The 14178-nt window shown below is 37.1% G+C and overlaps 1 protein-coding gene across 1 annotated transcript in view; it reads left to right on the top strand.

The window, feature by feature from the left end:
- Positions 1 to 14178, top strand: part of STARD13 (StAR related lipid transfer domain containing 13) — a 157650-nt gene that overhangs the window by 19100 nt on the left and 124372 nt on the right. The window contains exon 2 of the mRNA XM_081951437.1: positions 11724 to 11757. Coding sequence (XP_081807563.1) covers positions 11724 to 11757 — 34 coding nt within the window. The remainder of the gene's footprint in view (positions 1 to 11723; positions 11758 to 14178) is intronic.

Here is a 14178-nt window from a genome sequence, read left to right as displayed (position 1 = left end):
GGGTGCCGGAAGCCACAGCCACTCTGTCTTGGAGGGGTTGAGCTTGAGCCTGTTGTCACCCATCCAGACCCGCATGGCTTCCAGACAACGGGACATCACTTCAACAGCCTCGTTGGGGTGGTTTGTCTGAAACGGTATAGGGTTTCCTGCCTAGGCAGGGGGTTGGACTAGAAGACCTCCAAGGTCCTTTCCAACTCTGCTATTGTATAAGTTGTATATGACACAATGGTTCTACTCATCTTGGAATTGTCCTTTCATATTAAGGAGTATCTAGCAGATCAGTTCAGGGTATGAAATATTACAGGGGTGGGGAACTGTGGCTCTTTTGCGACTTGTGGACTTCAACTCCCAGAATTCCTGAGGCAGCTATGTTGGTTCTGGAATTCTGGGAGTTGAAGTCCACAAGTCGCAAAAGAGCCACAGTTCCCCACCCCTGAAATATTAGGTCACATCTCACAATGTAAACTGGATATCCCCAACCAGGAATTTATGTAAGATACATAACCAATGGTCAGAGTGTATTACCTATAAACAAAAAGGTTGCAGTGACTATTAATGTAGTGAAATCAAGTATGATATTTATACATTATGTTAAGGCATATTAGGATTTATTTGTTTTTGGCTCGGCATCTTCTATGAATCCTGCTTTTGTAGTTTACGATGTAATGCTTTATATAAACCCAACCAAATATGTACAATATTTGAAGGCACTGGCTTGTTCCAATTTGAAAATGGAAGCTTTACATTTGCAATCTTGATATGCGAAAAAGAAGAAAACAGGAATGGGAAGCATATAAGGCTGAGAGTCACCATGACATATTCTGGAAGACCACACAGTAAAATCCCTATGTCGAATAACAGTCTTATCCTGGTTACAGCATTCTATTGTTCTATTTGCACTTTCTTTGAATGAAGACATTCCGAGCATTTGATGATGCTGGAATATTTCAGCTTTTTTAAATCTTGTTTTTCCTGAGCTCTTGCATTTCTGCACTGTGGTGAGATTTACAACCACCGTAAAAGGCTCTGATGTAAGTCTCGCGTTGTCACAGGACGTCAGAATATTGCCAGAATTCTGCAGTCATCAGTTGACTGTTCTACTCAGACCATCTGCTTTCATACAGCCTACTGATGAACAATGATAGCTGTCATGTTGCTTTATTGTCTCCCAGTTGCTCCCTTGTCTCCTTTGCCTTTGGAAGAGCCATCACCAACTCTGCTCATTTTCCGCCACCACTGCTATCTGGAGTTTGATTCCACCAAATTCCATAGATGTCCAGTCCATTGCACCACTTTTCCACCATTGCTAGTCTCCCTCCTACCAGCATCTCTTCCCTAATTACCTATTCCTTTCATTTCATACCTCGTATAACACCCAATATCTTCCTAAACCTTATTCTTCTTAAGAGACGATCTGCTTCCTTCTTTCCTAACAAAACATCAGCTACAGATGCTTGGAGAAAACAGATGTCTCGATATCTCTCATTAGGATTCTTGCCCTAGACCTGGGACAAAAACAGCAATGGTTGCACTGATGGATGGCTTTTTCAAGAGCCAGAGGTAAGGACTTTTGATATTTAGCAAATATCCCAATCAAGAAACTGCCAAAGAGCCTTAAGCAAACAGCCCAAATAATCTCTTAAGACTATCCCCAACGACACAGAGAAGCAAGTCACTAAAATATAAACTGACAGCAAACAGCACTCTTTACTAGCATTTATTACCTAGTTTGAGTAATGAAAGGTCTGCAAGAAAACAACCAAGCTCAAAGAGCACCAAGGACCCCTCATTTCAACTCTGAGCTACAAATATTCTCCTTTATTGGTACTTTTGGTATTTACCATATCATCAACCTTTTGCATGCCTGAAGAATTGAGATTTAGGAGTGTTGGTATGGAATAATTTCACTTCTACCGAAGTGATGGTCCTATCTGGTAGTCATTGGGGAAAAGTGGTCAAGCCCACCATTGCCTCAGTGTGAAGCAGTGTACCACAGAATTTTGTTTTCGTCCCCATGTTATATAAAATTGCGAGAAGTCATACATTGGTTTAGAATCCTCTTGTTCAGAACTCTTAAGTATACAATTCCCACCCTGGTCTGGGTCCATGATGTAGAAATTTGTTGCAGAAATTTACAGTAGAGATCGTAAGGGACTGCATTAGAGAAACAAGTTCAACTCAACCAAGGTAAAGATGTCATTCACCCATGAAGATTTTGAGTGCCTGAAACATTGGTCTTGGTAGTTGCTTTAGATGGATTCACATTCCAATGAAGGAGTCGGTTACTGTCTGGAGAAATTTTTCAAATTGAAGCTCCTGTTTGACAGCAGATGTAGGCCATGGCTGGGGAGGCCTTCACCACCTTCTACTGCTGTACCAATTATAGCCTTCCTGGACAGGGTTTGGCAAAAAATAAACCATCATGTGATGAGTACAAGATTGGTGATGGTGAGGGTATCTGAAGAGAACCTGCAGGTGTAACTGGTGAAGAATGAACAGACAAATTCCTAGCCCAGAAACTTCTTTTAGTAAAGTCATCCTTGTTTTATATTAGTAGTAGGCTTCTGGTAGTAAGATTCTCATCCCAATTTAAAGTGCTGGTTAAAACCAAAATCAACGTGGTGCCAGGTTACATAAAGGAGCACTTCACCAAAATTGACTCTGCTTATCTGGTCCAGCCATCAAGTGAAATCTTATTGAATTTCCACCTACTCTACCATGAAATAAAAGTGGTATTGATCAGAAGAAAAATCAGACTGTTACTGTGGAATATGGTTTCCTCGGAGATGCATATAAACCTTATTTTTCCAACACTCTGGAAGTTACTTAAAAATAGTCTTTCAAAAGGATAAAACCTCTCTAAGTACCAGTGTGGTTTTCCTTCTGTTTATTTTTGTTTTTAACTGATTGCTACTTTTAAACTGCCTACGGTCTGTGAATTTGGGTGTTTTATAAATGCTGCCAAAAAAATAACAAAGCAATCACATTTTATCATTAAATGTTGTTGCTGCCTTAGAGGTTAGGCACTACAGTCTGTCCCATCAGCCAAAGATGCATGACATCACTACTAACTAAGCTAAACTCTGACCTAGGTTAGAGAGCCAAAGGAAGTATGGTCAGGAAGTGAAGCGTTTGTGAGTCATGTCATGGGAATATGTGTAGCGAGCCATTCCTGATAAAGTTCAGCCAAACCACATTGTTGATGTTGGACGATTTGCCATGGGAACTATAAGTACAATCCTGACCCTTAGCATTTTATTTTTATTTACACATATAGTAACATGGTTTTTCTTAGATGATCCTCTTTTTTTTCATTTCCTCAGACTTTATTTATTTGTTATTAAAACAAAGGGCTCTAAAGACTATAATGGCATATGTACCAGGATAATCAACATTTTCCAGAGATGATCTCCTGTTTTCTATTACTATAAATATACCGTATTTTTGCCAAAAAGCCTAGTTTGGTGATAATTGCTTCTTGGTCAGCTCAAATCTTCATGTTGACCTTTGTCAATCTTTGCAATTAAATGCACATAGCTCCGTTTTGAACTATTGGCATTGATTTTAAATATCCAAATTCAATTAGGATTTTTTTTTTTTGTATTTGCTATTTTGGTTTACTATATTTCTCCAACTTTATTAACTCTACAAATTAATTAAACTTTCTACTGTCTTATCCAATGCTGTGCAGATTGCAGCATTCTCAAAAACTAAATGTAATTAGTTTTTATTTATTTGACAAATTTGTATTTCATCTTTCCTCTAAGAATTGAAAGTGGCATTTTCTTTTCTCACAAGAACAACCTGGAAACTACGCTGGGCTGAGAGATAGTAGCTACCGCAAAGTCTCCCCTTGTGAATTTCTATGGCTGAGAGTGGTTCTGAACCTAGATTTCCTCAATCTTAGTTCCAAATGGGGCAGAGACATAAATGTTACTATCATTTCGCATTGAATACTACTGGTTTATTACTAAAACACTGTATTCTTCAAAGATCATTGTTATTCAGTTACATCGTACAGGACTGCATATTTATATTGGCTTTATTGGCATTTTTAGAAATAAAAATCACCCTAGAAAAGGTGGAAGGTAGCAGCCTCATATAATAAGTGAATAATTTACCATGGATGTTTCATTTCATTTCATTGTGAATAGGCAATTCCATCAATATGCCAGCTATTTTGTAAGAATGTCCATACCTGTTCTCACCATTTCAGATGTGCCTTTTTGATGACTCTTCTAGCTAAATTCCCAGTTGCCGCTCCATTTTCATTTCTCTGCATATATAGGCATTCATTTTTCCTCAATACGTGCTTTGATGGGGTCTTCATGAACTCAACTGAATACTTGCATGAAATATGAGGCTTTCATTGTCACTGCGTTAATTGGTTTGCCAACTTGTGCTTATATTCTGAGTTATACAGTAGACTGAACTGTTTCTTATCTGACAATAATTAATGTGCATGTCACATAATACGTCACACACTCTTTACTTTCCTTCTGATCTTCTGTTCGCCTGCCAAGAGATGCAGGCACATAACTCTGCCAAAAATGTAGTTAATTGAGTTAGTAAGATTTGTATTTTATTTTCTTTTATATTAAAGTTTTTTTAATTAGAATATGCTCCGGGTTTTATTTTCTGCTTATTCGGAAATATGCTGCTAGGAGAGCCAACGATCCACGCCTCATTAATTCAGGGCGAAACTTCCCCTGACATTCATGAACTCTATTTGAGACAGTAATAGAGAGGGAAATCTCTATTATGAGGCCTTCCTCATTTAAAACTTATTGGGGCAGCCAGTTCGAGGAGGGGAGTGAAAACCAAGCCCTTTCTTGAAAAATTCTCCTCCATTCATTGAAGAAAGCCAATGAAAAAGAGTATAGTCCACAGCAGCTCAGATTGGAAGGTATTAACCTTGTCTAACCACAGAAAGGAGAAGAGCATCCACAAGACCAACAAGTGAAGAGTTCTCAAGAGAATGATGGTATTTCGTAGAAACTATTGAAAATCAGAAATAATGTCATGGGAATATAGGGACTAACTCTTCGATGGTCAACTTTTGCTGATTCACAATTCACACTGAAGAAACTATTGACTGAATTAATATATTGTCCTAAGGCTAAGCTAATATGTAGTTTGTTTTTGACTTTTCATTTTATGGAACAGTCATTAAGGTTTGAAAAGGACACATTTGTTTTTAGATGTATATAAATACATCTAATATCTAGCAGATAAAATCTGAAGTTTGTGGCTACCCCCACTTGATACCGCTGTACAGTCTAATAAGGTCAGATTAACTTTATCTATAAGGGGGGGGGACATACAGCCTTTTAGCTTTTTGCTCCAAACTTCGTATATGCTTAAGAGTTTCTTCAAAAACTGTGATGTTGAATTTTAATTTGACAGAGGGTGCATGTTGAATGAGTTTATATTAAAATGATTATACATGTGTTGCATAGGCAATAACATTATTCAATTATTGAGATAAATGTTGTGAATGAATTTATTAAAACAAGTGTTAGAAAAATAATGTAAGTTCAGGGTCAAAGAATCAAAAAGGTCAGGTTGGTAGCTCAACTTTACATTTAAACCCCAATCCTTTTTTTCTGTGTGTCACAATGGAAAGGGTGAGACTTTGATTATCTTGACTTTTTTGATGCTACACCCCATGGGGGGGAAAAACTTACCTATCTAAATTGCAGACAGATTGTAAAATTTCTGTTCTGGTTGTTTATTCTCAACATAAGTCATACAATTAAGACTACAACATTTGGGGGTCACCAAATCCAAATGACAATAACATGGCAGCCATTTTTGTATCTTGCGTGGTCATCTAAAGCAGTTCACATAAGGGTAGCTTTATCAAACTATTATTTATACAGTGAATTTTTGGGGTGGAGAGTCAAATCAAAGTCTTTTTAATTCAGTGGGATTTACTTCCTGCCAAGCATTTGTAGTTGATAATCCTGATTACTTATAGCATAAAGTCAGACTCAGACTTTGAGTCTTATTATTTTGCTCAAAGCAATATGTTGTTAAAATTCTGATACGGACATTAAGTGTGATTTTATAATGCCTTCTTGACAGTAAACATGTTTTAAAACAAGGACCACTTAATGAATCAGTTATTTTGATATCATCCCTCTTCATTTTTCAATTGGATGTATAATGCTAATTTATAATTGATATGTTTGTTTCCAGTTTGACGTGATGGGTGAACTCAAACATGATTCATAGTAGTAGTAGTAGTAGTAATAGTAGTAGTAGTAGTATAGTAGTACTGTTTGAATTGTTTGTAGCATATTTCTCAAAAGGAATATGATCATGAATTTAAGATACTCCTCCTATAAAAAGAAGAATTTGTTTGGGTGGGGAGTGCATGCACTCATAAATATGCATGGGTAACCACAATGTGGAAGGAGTGGCAAAATGTGTGTAATAATGACACCCTTTCATTCTTGTGTCCTGATACATATATGTTGTCCCTTTAAGCTAATGATATTCAAAGATAGCTGCAGGTTGTGTATAATCTGTTGTTACTGTGCTACCCATTATATCAGAGGCACAGTCATCTGATCATGAGTGGATGGAATCAGAGAGGTGCTTACTGGCCATTTCAGGCAGATGCAGGCACAGCTCCCCTTTCACCATTCTTACTCAGCTGTTGTCCTCTTAAAGAGCTGGCCACAATAGCACAATGAACCCAAAGAAAACTATATTCAAGGCTTGAAATAGCATACTATTGAAATGTTGGAGAAGTGAAAGAGCATTCAGGTGAAATGGTCTATGTGACATGATACAGCAATGAAGTTGGGTGGGATTCAACCGGTTTGGAGCGGTTTGGGCGAATCGGATGCTAATTTTACATCTGGTTCGCTGAACGGGTAGTTGCAGGGACTGGCTGGGCCCCCGCCCACCCCACCCCTCCTAGGAATCTCCACCTGGCCTGTTTTGGATGCCAGGTAAGTGCAGGGCCCGTGTAGAGGCTCTGGGAGGGCAAAAAATGGGCTTTCTGGAAGTCTGGAAACATGGTCGTTTCTGGCCTCCGGAGGGCCTCCAGAGCCCATGGGAGGCCATTTTCACCCTCCCGGAAGCCCGAGAAAAGCCTCCAGAGGCTGGGGAAGGTGAACCCCCCCCACTTGCCTTGGTGCAGGAGGCCAAGTAGGCCACATCCACCAGGGCCATGCCCACCCAGCAACCAAGCAGAGACCCGTTTGCTAAAATTTTTGAATCCCACCCCTGAGTGGAATATTTGAAATAAATATTCTGCTTGTAGCTCTGTAGATCCTATTCCCATTGATGGTGTCCAGAATGTGTAGTGCCGTGGTAATAATGACACTGTAACACTTGTTGGGATTAAATGAACACATTCTTTATATTTAATCATATAAATACTTCCATGATACGGTTATTTTATTCAATGATTGATTGATTGATTGATTTCTATTAAATTAATATGCCACCCATATTGTTTAGAGGTGACTCTAAGCAGCTAGATGTATTCCACAAAAATGTAGATATGGTTGAAAAAGATTGATCATGTGGCTCTCCCATATCTTAGTCCAGGGGTGTCCAAACTTGGGAACTTTAAGACTTGTGGACTTCAACTCCCAGAATTCCCCAGCCAGGCTGCTGGGGAATTCTGGGAGTTGAAGTCCACAAGTCTTAAAGTTCCCAAGTTTGGACACCCCTGTCTTAGTCCAATATGTTAGCAATTGCACTACATAGCTTCTCTTGATAACAGCATATAAATTGTCACTGCCTTTTTTCCAGGATATTCTTAGATCTCCTGGTATAAACTGAGATGTCCTAGTGGTCTTCCATCCAAATAAGAATCAAATACCACTCACTTTAGCTTTCTCAAAACCAGCCAAAGTTGTTTAACATACCCATATCTTGTGAGTTCTGTATACCTATTTATCTGTCAGACCAGGCACCAAACAAATATGGCTAGTATTGATCTTATAATGTTAATTTGTATAAGCTGAGGATGAAAGGAGCTTATCCAAAAGCCAGTTGTTAAACCCACAAATATTCTGCATGCCTTCTGCAGTATATCCATTTTTAAAAAGTGCTTTAAATCTCTCATCTTGCCAAGTCTTGCTGCGCTAAATCTATCTAGGAAAAAAAATGGATGGTTTGTTTAATTTGCATAAGATAGACTTCATTTTTTAAAGCCGAGGAGAAAATACAGTGTTTTCTTAGAAATGATTTTTAAATTGCCTCTGTCATTTTTCAGATACACATCTTTGTTAAAATGAACTAGCTCAGTACCTTTTGCTCCCTCAGGAAGCAGCTGAGTGACTGAATAATTTTATAGCACTCTGCAATGCAGATAACGTTCCTTTCTTTCTAATGTTTTTTTTTTTAAGTGCAGCCAAACAACCTTGCTGAGAAGCATTCAAGAGCCCTTCTAGCAGTGGTGGGAATCAATTTTTTTTACTACCGGATCTGTGGGCATGGCTTTGTGGGTGTGGAAGGGGAAGGATACTGCAAAATCTCCATTCCCTCTCCACTCCTGGGGGAAGATTACTGCAAAACCCCCATTCCTTTCCCATCCCACTAACCTGCTTTGTAGCTCCATTCTCCTATTGAGGGCAACAAAAATATCAGCTGGGAGGCAGTGGGGGCGGGGCCAGCTTCTTTGCCAGTTCTTCGAACTACTCAAAATTTTCGCTACTGGTTCTTCAGAACCTGTCAGAACTGGCTGAATACCACTTCTGCCTTCTAGGTATTCATCTGTGTTTCCATTCTAGATAGGCATATGACAACTCTGATTCGTTTTATGAGATTACATGGTTTAAGTAATTGATATTGTGGAAATAAAAATAGACTAGAAGCTTTCAGAATCTCCATGGATAGCCTTTTTGCAAGGCTACCCTTCTTATGCAGGTTGAATATTTTGAATGCAATAACATGAGAAGAATGCAATAAGGAACTTAAATTTTGTATCTCCAGGACTTTAAGTCACTCATTGCTGTTTTAATCTAATTCATCTAAATAGAAAATATTATTTATTGTTATGGTTGGTCACACAGTTAGGAGTTTAGACTGGATTGGGCATTTCTGTCCACCTGTTAATTTCTTTCTAAGGACCTGGGATAGGCAAATTATTTCTGTATTAAAGATCAAGAGATCATTAGTTGAAGAGGCACACCCTTGATGATATAAATACATATTGACTGCATTTGTATATTACATTAAGGCAGTATTTTAACCAGTATGATATTTGAACTTTGCTAATATTCTTATTTTTACCTGTGATCCAGTACTTGTAATCAGTTGCAGCTTTCATCATCTTCTGTCTATCACCATTAAGGCAATGGCATAGCATTACATCAACCTGCACTGTTTTTTAAAAATACATTTCAAAACTTGTTGTGTCCCTTCTATTTTGTACTTACAATGTTGGAAGCCTTTGTCTCAAGAATAATATCAATAGAGAAATCAGAATTCACCTCTTACCTAACCGTCAAATCACTTTATCATCCCATCACACACCTGCAAATGACATTTAGCTCTTTTAATCCCATACTAATTCCCCCCAACTTAAATATTGTCTTCCTACTGGCTCTCAAGATTTTGGCAAAATTGACCATCCAAAACAAATGAATTCGAAGTGGAAGGCAGCTATTGTTGTTGCTCTTCTGTTATTTCAATAAATCAGGGGGTGGCAAATGGGCTCGGTATTTTAACGCATGGCCTTCTGCTGCCTATTTATCTGCAATTACAATTACTTATAATTGGATATAGGAAAATTAAGAGTAGCATGAAATCTTATGCCTTATCTTTAAATAGACTTTGAGGCTCTGAACTAGAAAACAAATATAGCTGCATAGGTGTATGTGTGTACTGCTTAAAACTGTAGGTGTCCTGTCATCATTTTCCCTTCTCACCTGACTAAGACCTGTATAAATATACCCAGCTGGATAGCAGAACCTAGCTGACCTCAGCCAGGCTGAACTGGTTAGTTCTTTAGAGGGAATTATTAATCACTTTAAAACTTTAATACATTAAAAATATTATTATTCTAGACTAGAGACCTCCCTAGTGTCGTGTAATGGGTGAACTCCCATTACTTGTCCCAGCTTCTGCCAACCTTACAGTTCAAAAGCACGTAAAAAATTCAAGTAGAAAAATAGGGACCACTTTGGTGGAATGATAACAGCGTTCGGTGCGCCTTCGGCATTCAGTCATGCCGGCCACATGACCACGGAGATGTCTTTGGACAGTCCTGGCTCTTCAGCTTTGAAACAGAGATGAGCACTGCCCCCTAGGATTGGGAACGACTAGCACATATGTGTGAGGGAATCTTGAACTTTACCTAGAGACATTGAGAAGTTGACAGCAAAGGCAAACTATAATACATAATTGCCAAGAGAATTATGTGATATGTTAAGTTACCATAGTCAATCTTAGTTTTTAAAAAAGGTCTTTATTTTAGACATGTATATTTATTGTGGTTAGATTAAATAGTTAAAGACTAGATGAAATGGTAGCACTCCATGCATGTTTGTTATGATATTGTATACTGTAATAATAATAATAATTATATATATATATATATATATATATATATATATATATATATATATATATATATATATATATATATATATATATATATATATATATATATATATATATATATTCTATGTTATAGAATATATATATATATTCTATATATTCTATGTTTTATACATAGAATATATATATTCTATGTATAAAACAAGCATTCTGATCACCTTTTTGAAAAATAAATCATTTTTAACCTCTAGGATTTGTGAACCTATCTAAGGTGCTTCTCTTTATATCTTTTGCATTAAAATCCAAACATTCTCAATTATTATTTCATTTATAGTATCTGTATGGCTGGCCAACTCTTACTAGTGACCTTGGGCAGCAAAATGAGAAACCAACAAAAAACAAACACCCCACAACATACCCCCCCCCTGTACCCAAGGATGAATTGTTAATTATTAACCTTCAATAGTAGCAAAGCGAATCTCCCCCTGACCTAAATGCCTTGGGGAACAGCCAAGCCTTCAGTGCCTTATGAAATGCTAACAGGATTGAATTCATCTGAACCTCCATGGGGAAGCTATTACACAGGGCAGGTGCTGCCACTGAGAAAGCATGACTCCAGGGTCCAACAAGATGATGCTGTGTAATAGAAGGGGTCTGGAGCATACACTCTCTCTACTACCTTGGTGGAGCAGGCAGAAAAAATAGGGAAAGGCAATCCTGCAAGCACTCTCTTTCTAAGCCATTAATGGCATTAAAGGCTGTTCAGACTCAAAATCTGCTCTCATCTGGAATGAGAGCTATAAGTTTTCTTAGAGACAATCTGGCACAGTGAACTATGCTATGGAGTAGCCTCATATTGGCAACGCTGCAATACACTTTATGTGGGGCTGCTTGCTGCCATCTTGAGATCAGTAGTTTGAAAGAGCAGGATATTCAAATTCTTTGGTCTTTCATTTTGAAGAGATGCTTCATGATGCCATGATCTCTTGATATGAACTTGTCAGTGATGTAGAGGAAGGTGCTGTTTTATGCCCAGTATGTCATTTGATACAACCACTGGACTTTTACCTTGAAATGTTTTCATTTACAGTCTGTCTTCTTTTTTTTTAGGCATTAGTTTAGGTAAATTTAGTTTACTTTAAGCAAAACTAAATGGTTTATTAACTTAGAACTCTGCTACTTCTTTTTTTAAACAGACCCTGCCTCAGGTGTTGGACAGGAGAAAAGCAGGTAAGAAGTGCAGTGAGGATATCCTTTGTTGAGCAGTTTTTAAGAAAATTGACAGCTTATTTCAACAACCTGGAAAACCCTCTGAAAATTAGCGTACAAGGGATATGAGAGGTAATTTGGAGCATTGGTTTTGAAATAACTGATGGAGTTTATCAAAGCAACTCTTATACTTAAGTTATTTTGATAATGGGAAATTTGACTATGTTTTGCCAGAGATTAATGAAGTAAAACACATTTTGGGTTACTGCTTTCATGTTTCTCATTCCTTACAAAAAGACTTGGTTCAGTTCATCTAGGTACTGTAATTATTTATTTTTGAAATATATACACTAATCATGTGATTGGCTTGATTTTGGCACACTGGGTGAACCCAGCCAATTATAGTTTATTAAGTCAAATCACAAACTTTGGTAGCCAATTTTTAGAAAAAGTAAATGTCTCTTCTTCCAAGGATTCACAGATATTTCTTCTTCCAGTTTCATCAATTAATCATGTCAAAAAAGTAGGGATAGTAAATATTTGACAGTAAAGAATAATTTGCCAATATCCTTGTGAGTTTTGGGGGAAAAAACCTATCCAGTATATCATGATATAAAGTTTCAGGAATAAATAACCTTAAAACAAAATCCAGCCGTAGCAACAACAAGAAAATGAAATTTTAGTTTCTAAAAAGCTACTTGTAATTCATGGGCTGTTGTTCAAAGACCATAGATTGATAGCATCTAAAAGTGACAAGAAACATATATCAGAAAATAAATGTGAGAGGCACTAAGGACCTGAAAAATATGAAAACTTCTGTTTTTCCTGAATAAAATTAAATAGCAAACAATACATGTCAAAGTAATATAGGGAACAGAAAGCACCCACTTGGTTACCTAGTCAAATAGTGGTGGTACAACTAACAAAGATTTAAATGTTACCTGATTATTGCCACTAATCTGCAAAAGCCATGTTAAGAATTTGACAAATCAAATCATATGTGTTTAAAAATTATTGTTTTTCAAGGTATGGCATGCTGCATATGTCAGGAAATGGCTTCAAATTCACTAAAAGCAAATTATAACTATCATTTTAATGACTGCATTTTCTCATAATGTTAAATCAAGATTTACATTTTTTTTAAAAGACATGCTAGAATGATTATTTCAGGTAAGCAAACGTTTATCTAGCAAATTCTAGAACTCATTTCCTTCTACCGGTATCTCTGACAGTATTCGTTTGATATATAATATTTCTAGTGGCAGTAAAATATTATTGCCACTGAATTTGTAGGAATGCCTTTTTTTCCCTTTATGCACAGTGAGTTTTTTCATCATTTTGTGTGTAGGACTGCAAGTTACTGTGTTTATGGTGAGCCTTTTTGTGTTCTGCATTTCTGTAATTTTTTTTAGACCCTGTCAATATTTTGCTTTACTTTCATGAAGAGTGGTTGGTGTTTATGCACTGTTTGGGGAATGGGGTTTTCTTAAGATTTCTTAGGGTGGTTTTCCCCTACATGATTGTGATTGTTTAGAAGTTGTTGTAAGCATATGTTTGGGTTTATGTGTTTAATTAAACATAGTTTGCGGAGTTTTGGTGAATTAGGAGAGATTTCTGTATTTTGCTTCAATATATTTTTCTTATCACTAGTTCCCTTTTGTTGTGCAGTGTGAGAGAAATTGTCATTTGGCATTTTGAGTTCAGATCCCATTCTCTGCCTTGTGCATGGAACGAGCTGCATATAGAAACAATATGGCCATCAGAGAAAAGCAATGTGGAATTCAGGAAATACAGACAAGTGCAATTTAACTTAAGGATTGATCCCCTTTTTGGCTTTTTCCGATCTATTGAGTTAAGGATCTGAAAGCTAATTTATCAGGCAACGTGAAACCATTCCAAGTTTTGTTCATTATTCAGCATAACTTTTATTGTGGAAGAGATATTGAAGAGGATTTGATTCATAGTACAGTGTGGTAGAAATGTAAATCCTCTCAATCTAAAAACATGTCAGTTGCTTCAGAAATAGATTACCAATGCTAAAACAGCAACAAATTGAAGGGTAAAAAGCATTTGCAGTTTAGTTAGTACAGATGCTGATTCCTGTTGATCACATTTCAGAAAGATAGAACTTCTAATCCATCAGATCACAACGGAATGATTTATTTGGATCAGGTTTCACCCAGGCTTGGGCTAATTACCAGAGGACTTTAGTGCTTAAGTGAGTGGCTGAAGTAATTCATATGATTAGGACAGGCTTTGCGGAGCAAGATTAAATTAGAAGGTCTGACGTAACATGGAAACAAATTGGCTTTGGGGATAGAATATGTTGCCTTGCATCTCTGTGAACTGGTGAGGCACTTGATTGGATTGAAAAATAGTACAAGACTCTTAATGTACACTAAGAGTGGATTTTTACACTACTTTGTAATGTCAACAAGCTAG

The sequence above is a fragment of the Natrix helvetica genome, assembly GCF_964273705.1.
Source record: "Natrix helvetica genome assembly, chromosome: 4".
Classification (NCBI taxonomy): Eukaryota; Metazoa; Chordata; class Lepidosauria; order Squamata; family Natricidae; genus Natrix; species Natrix helvetica.
Note: the sequence above shows the minus strand (reverse complement) of the source record. Positions and strands in the feature narration are given on the sequence as shown.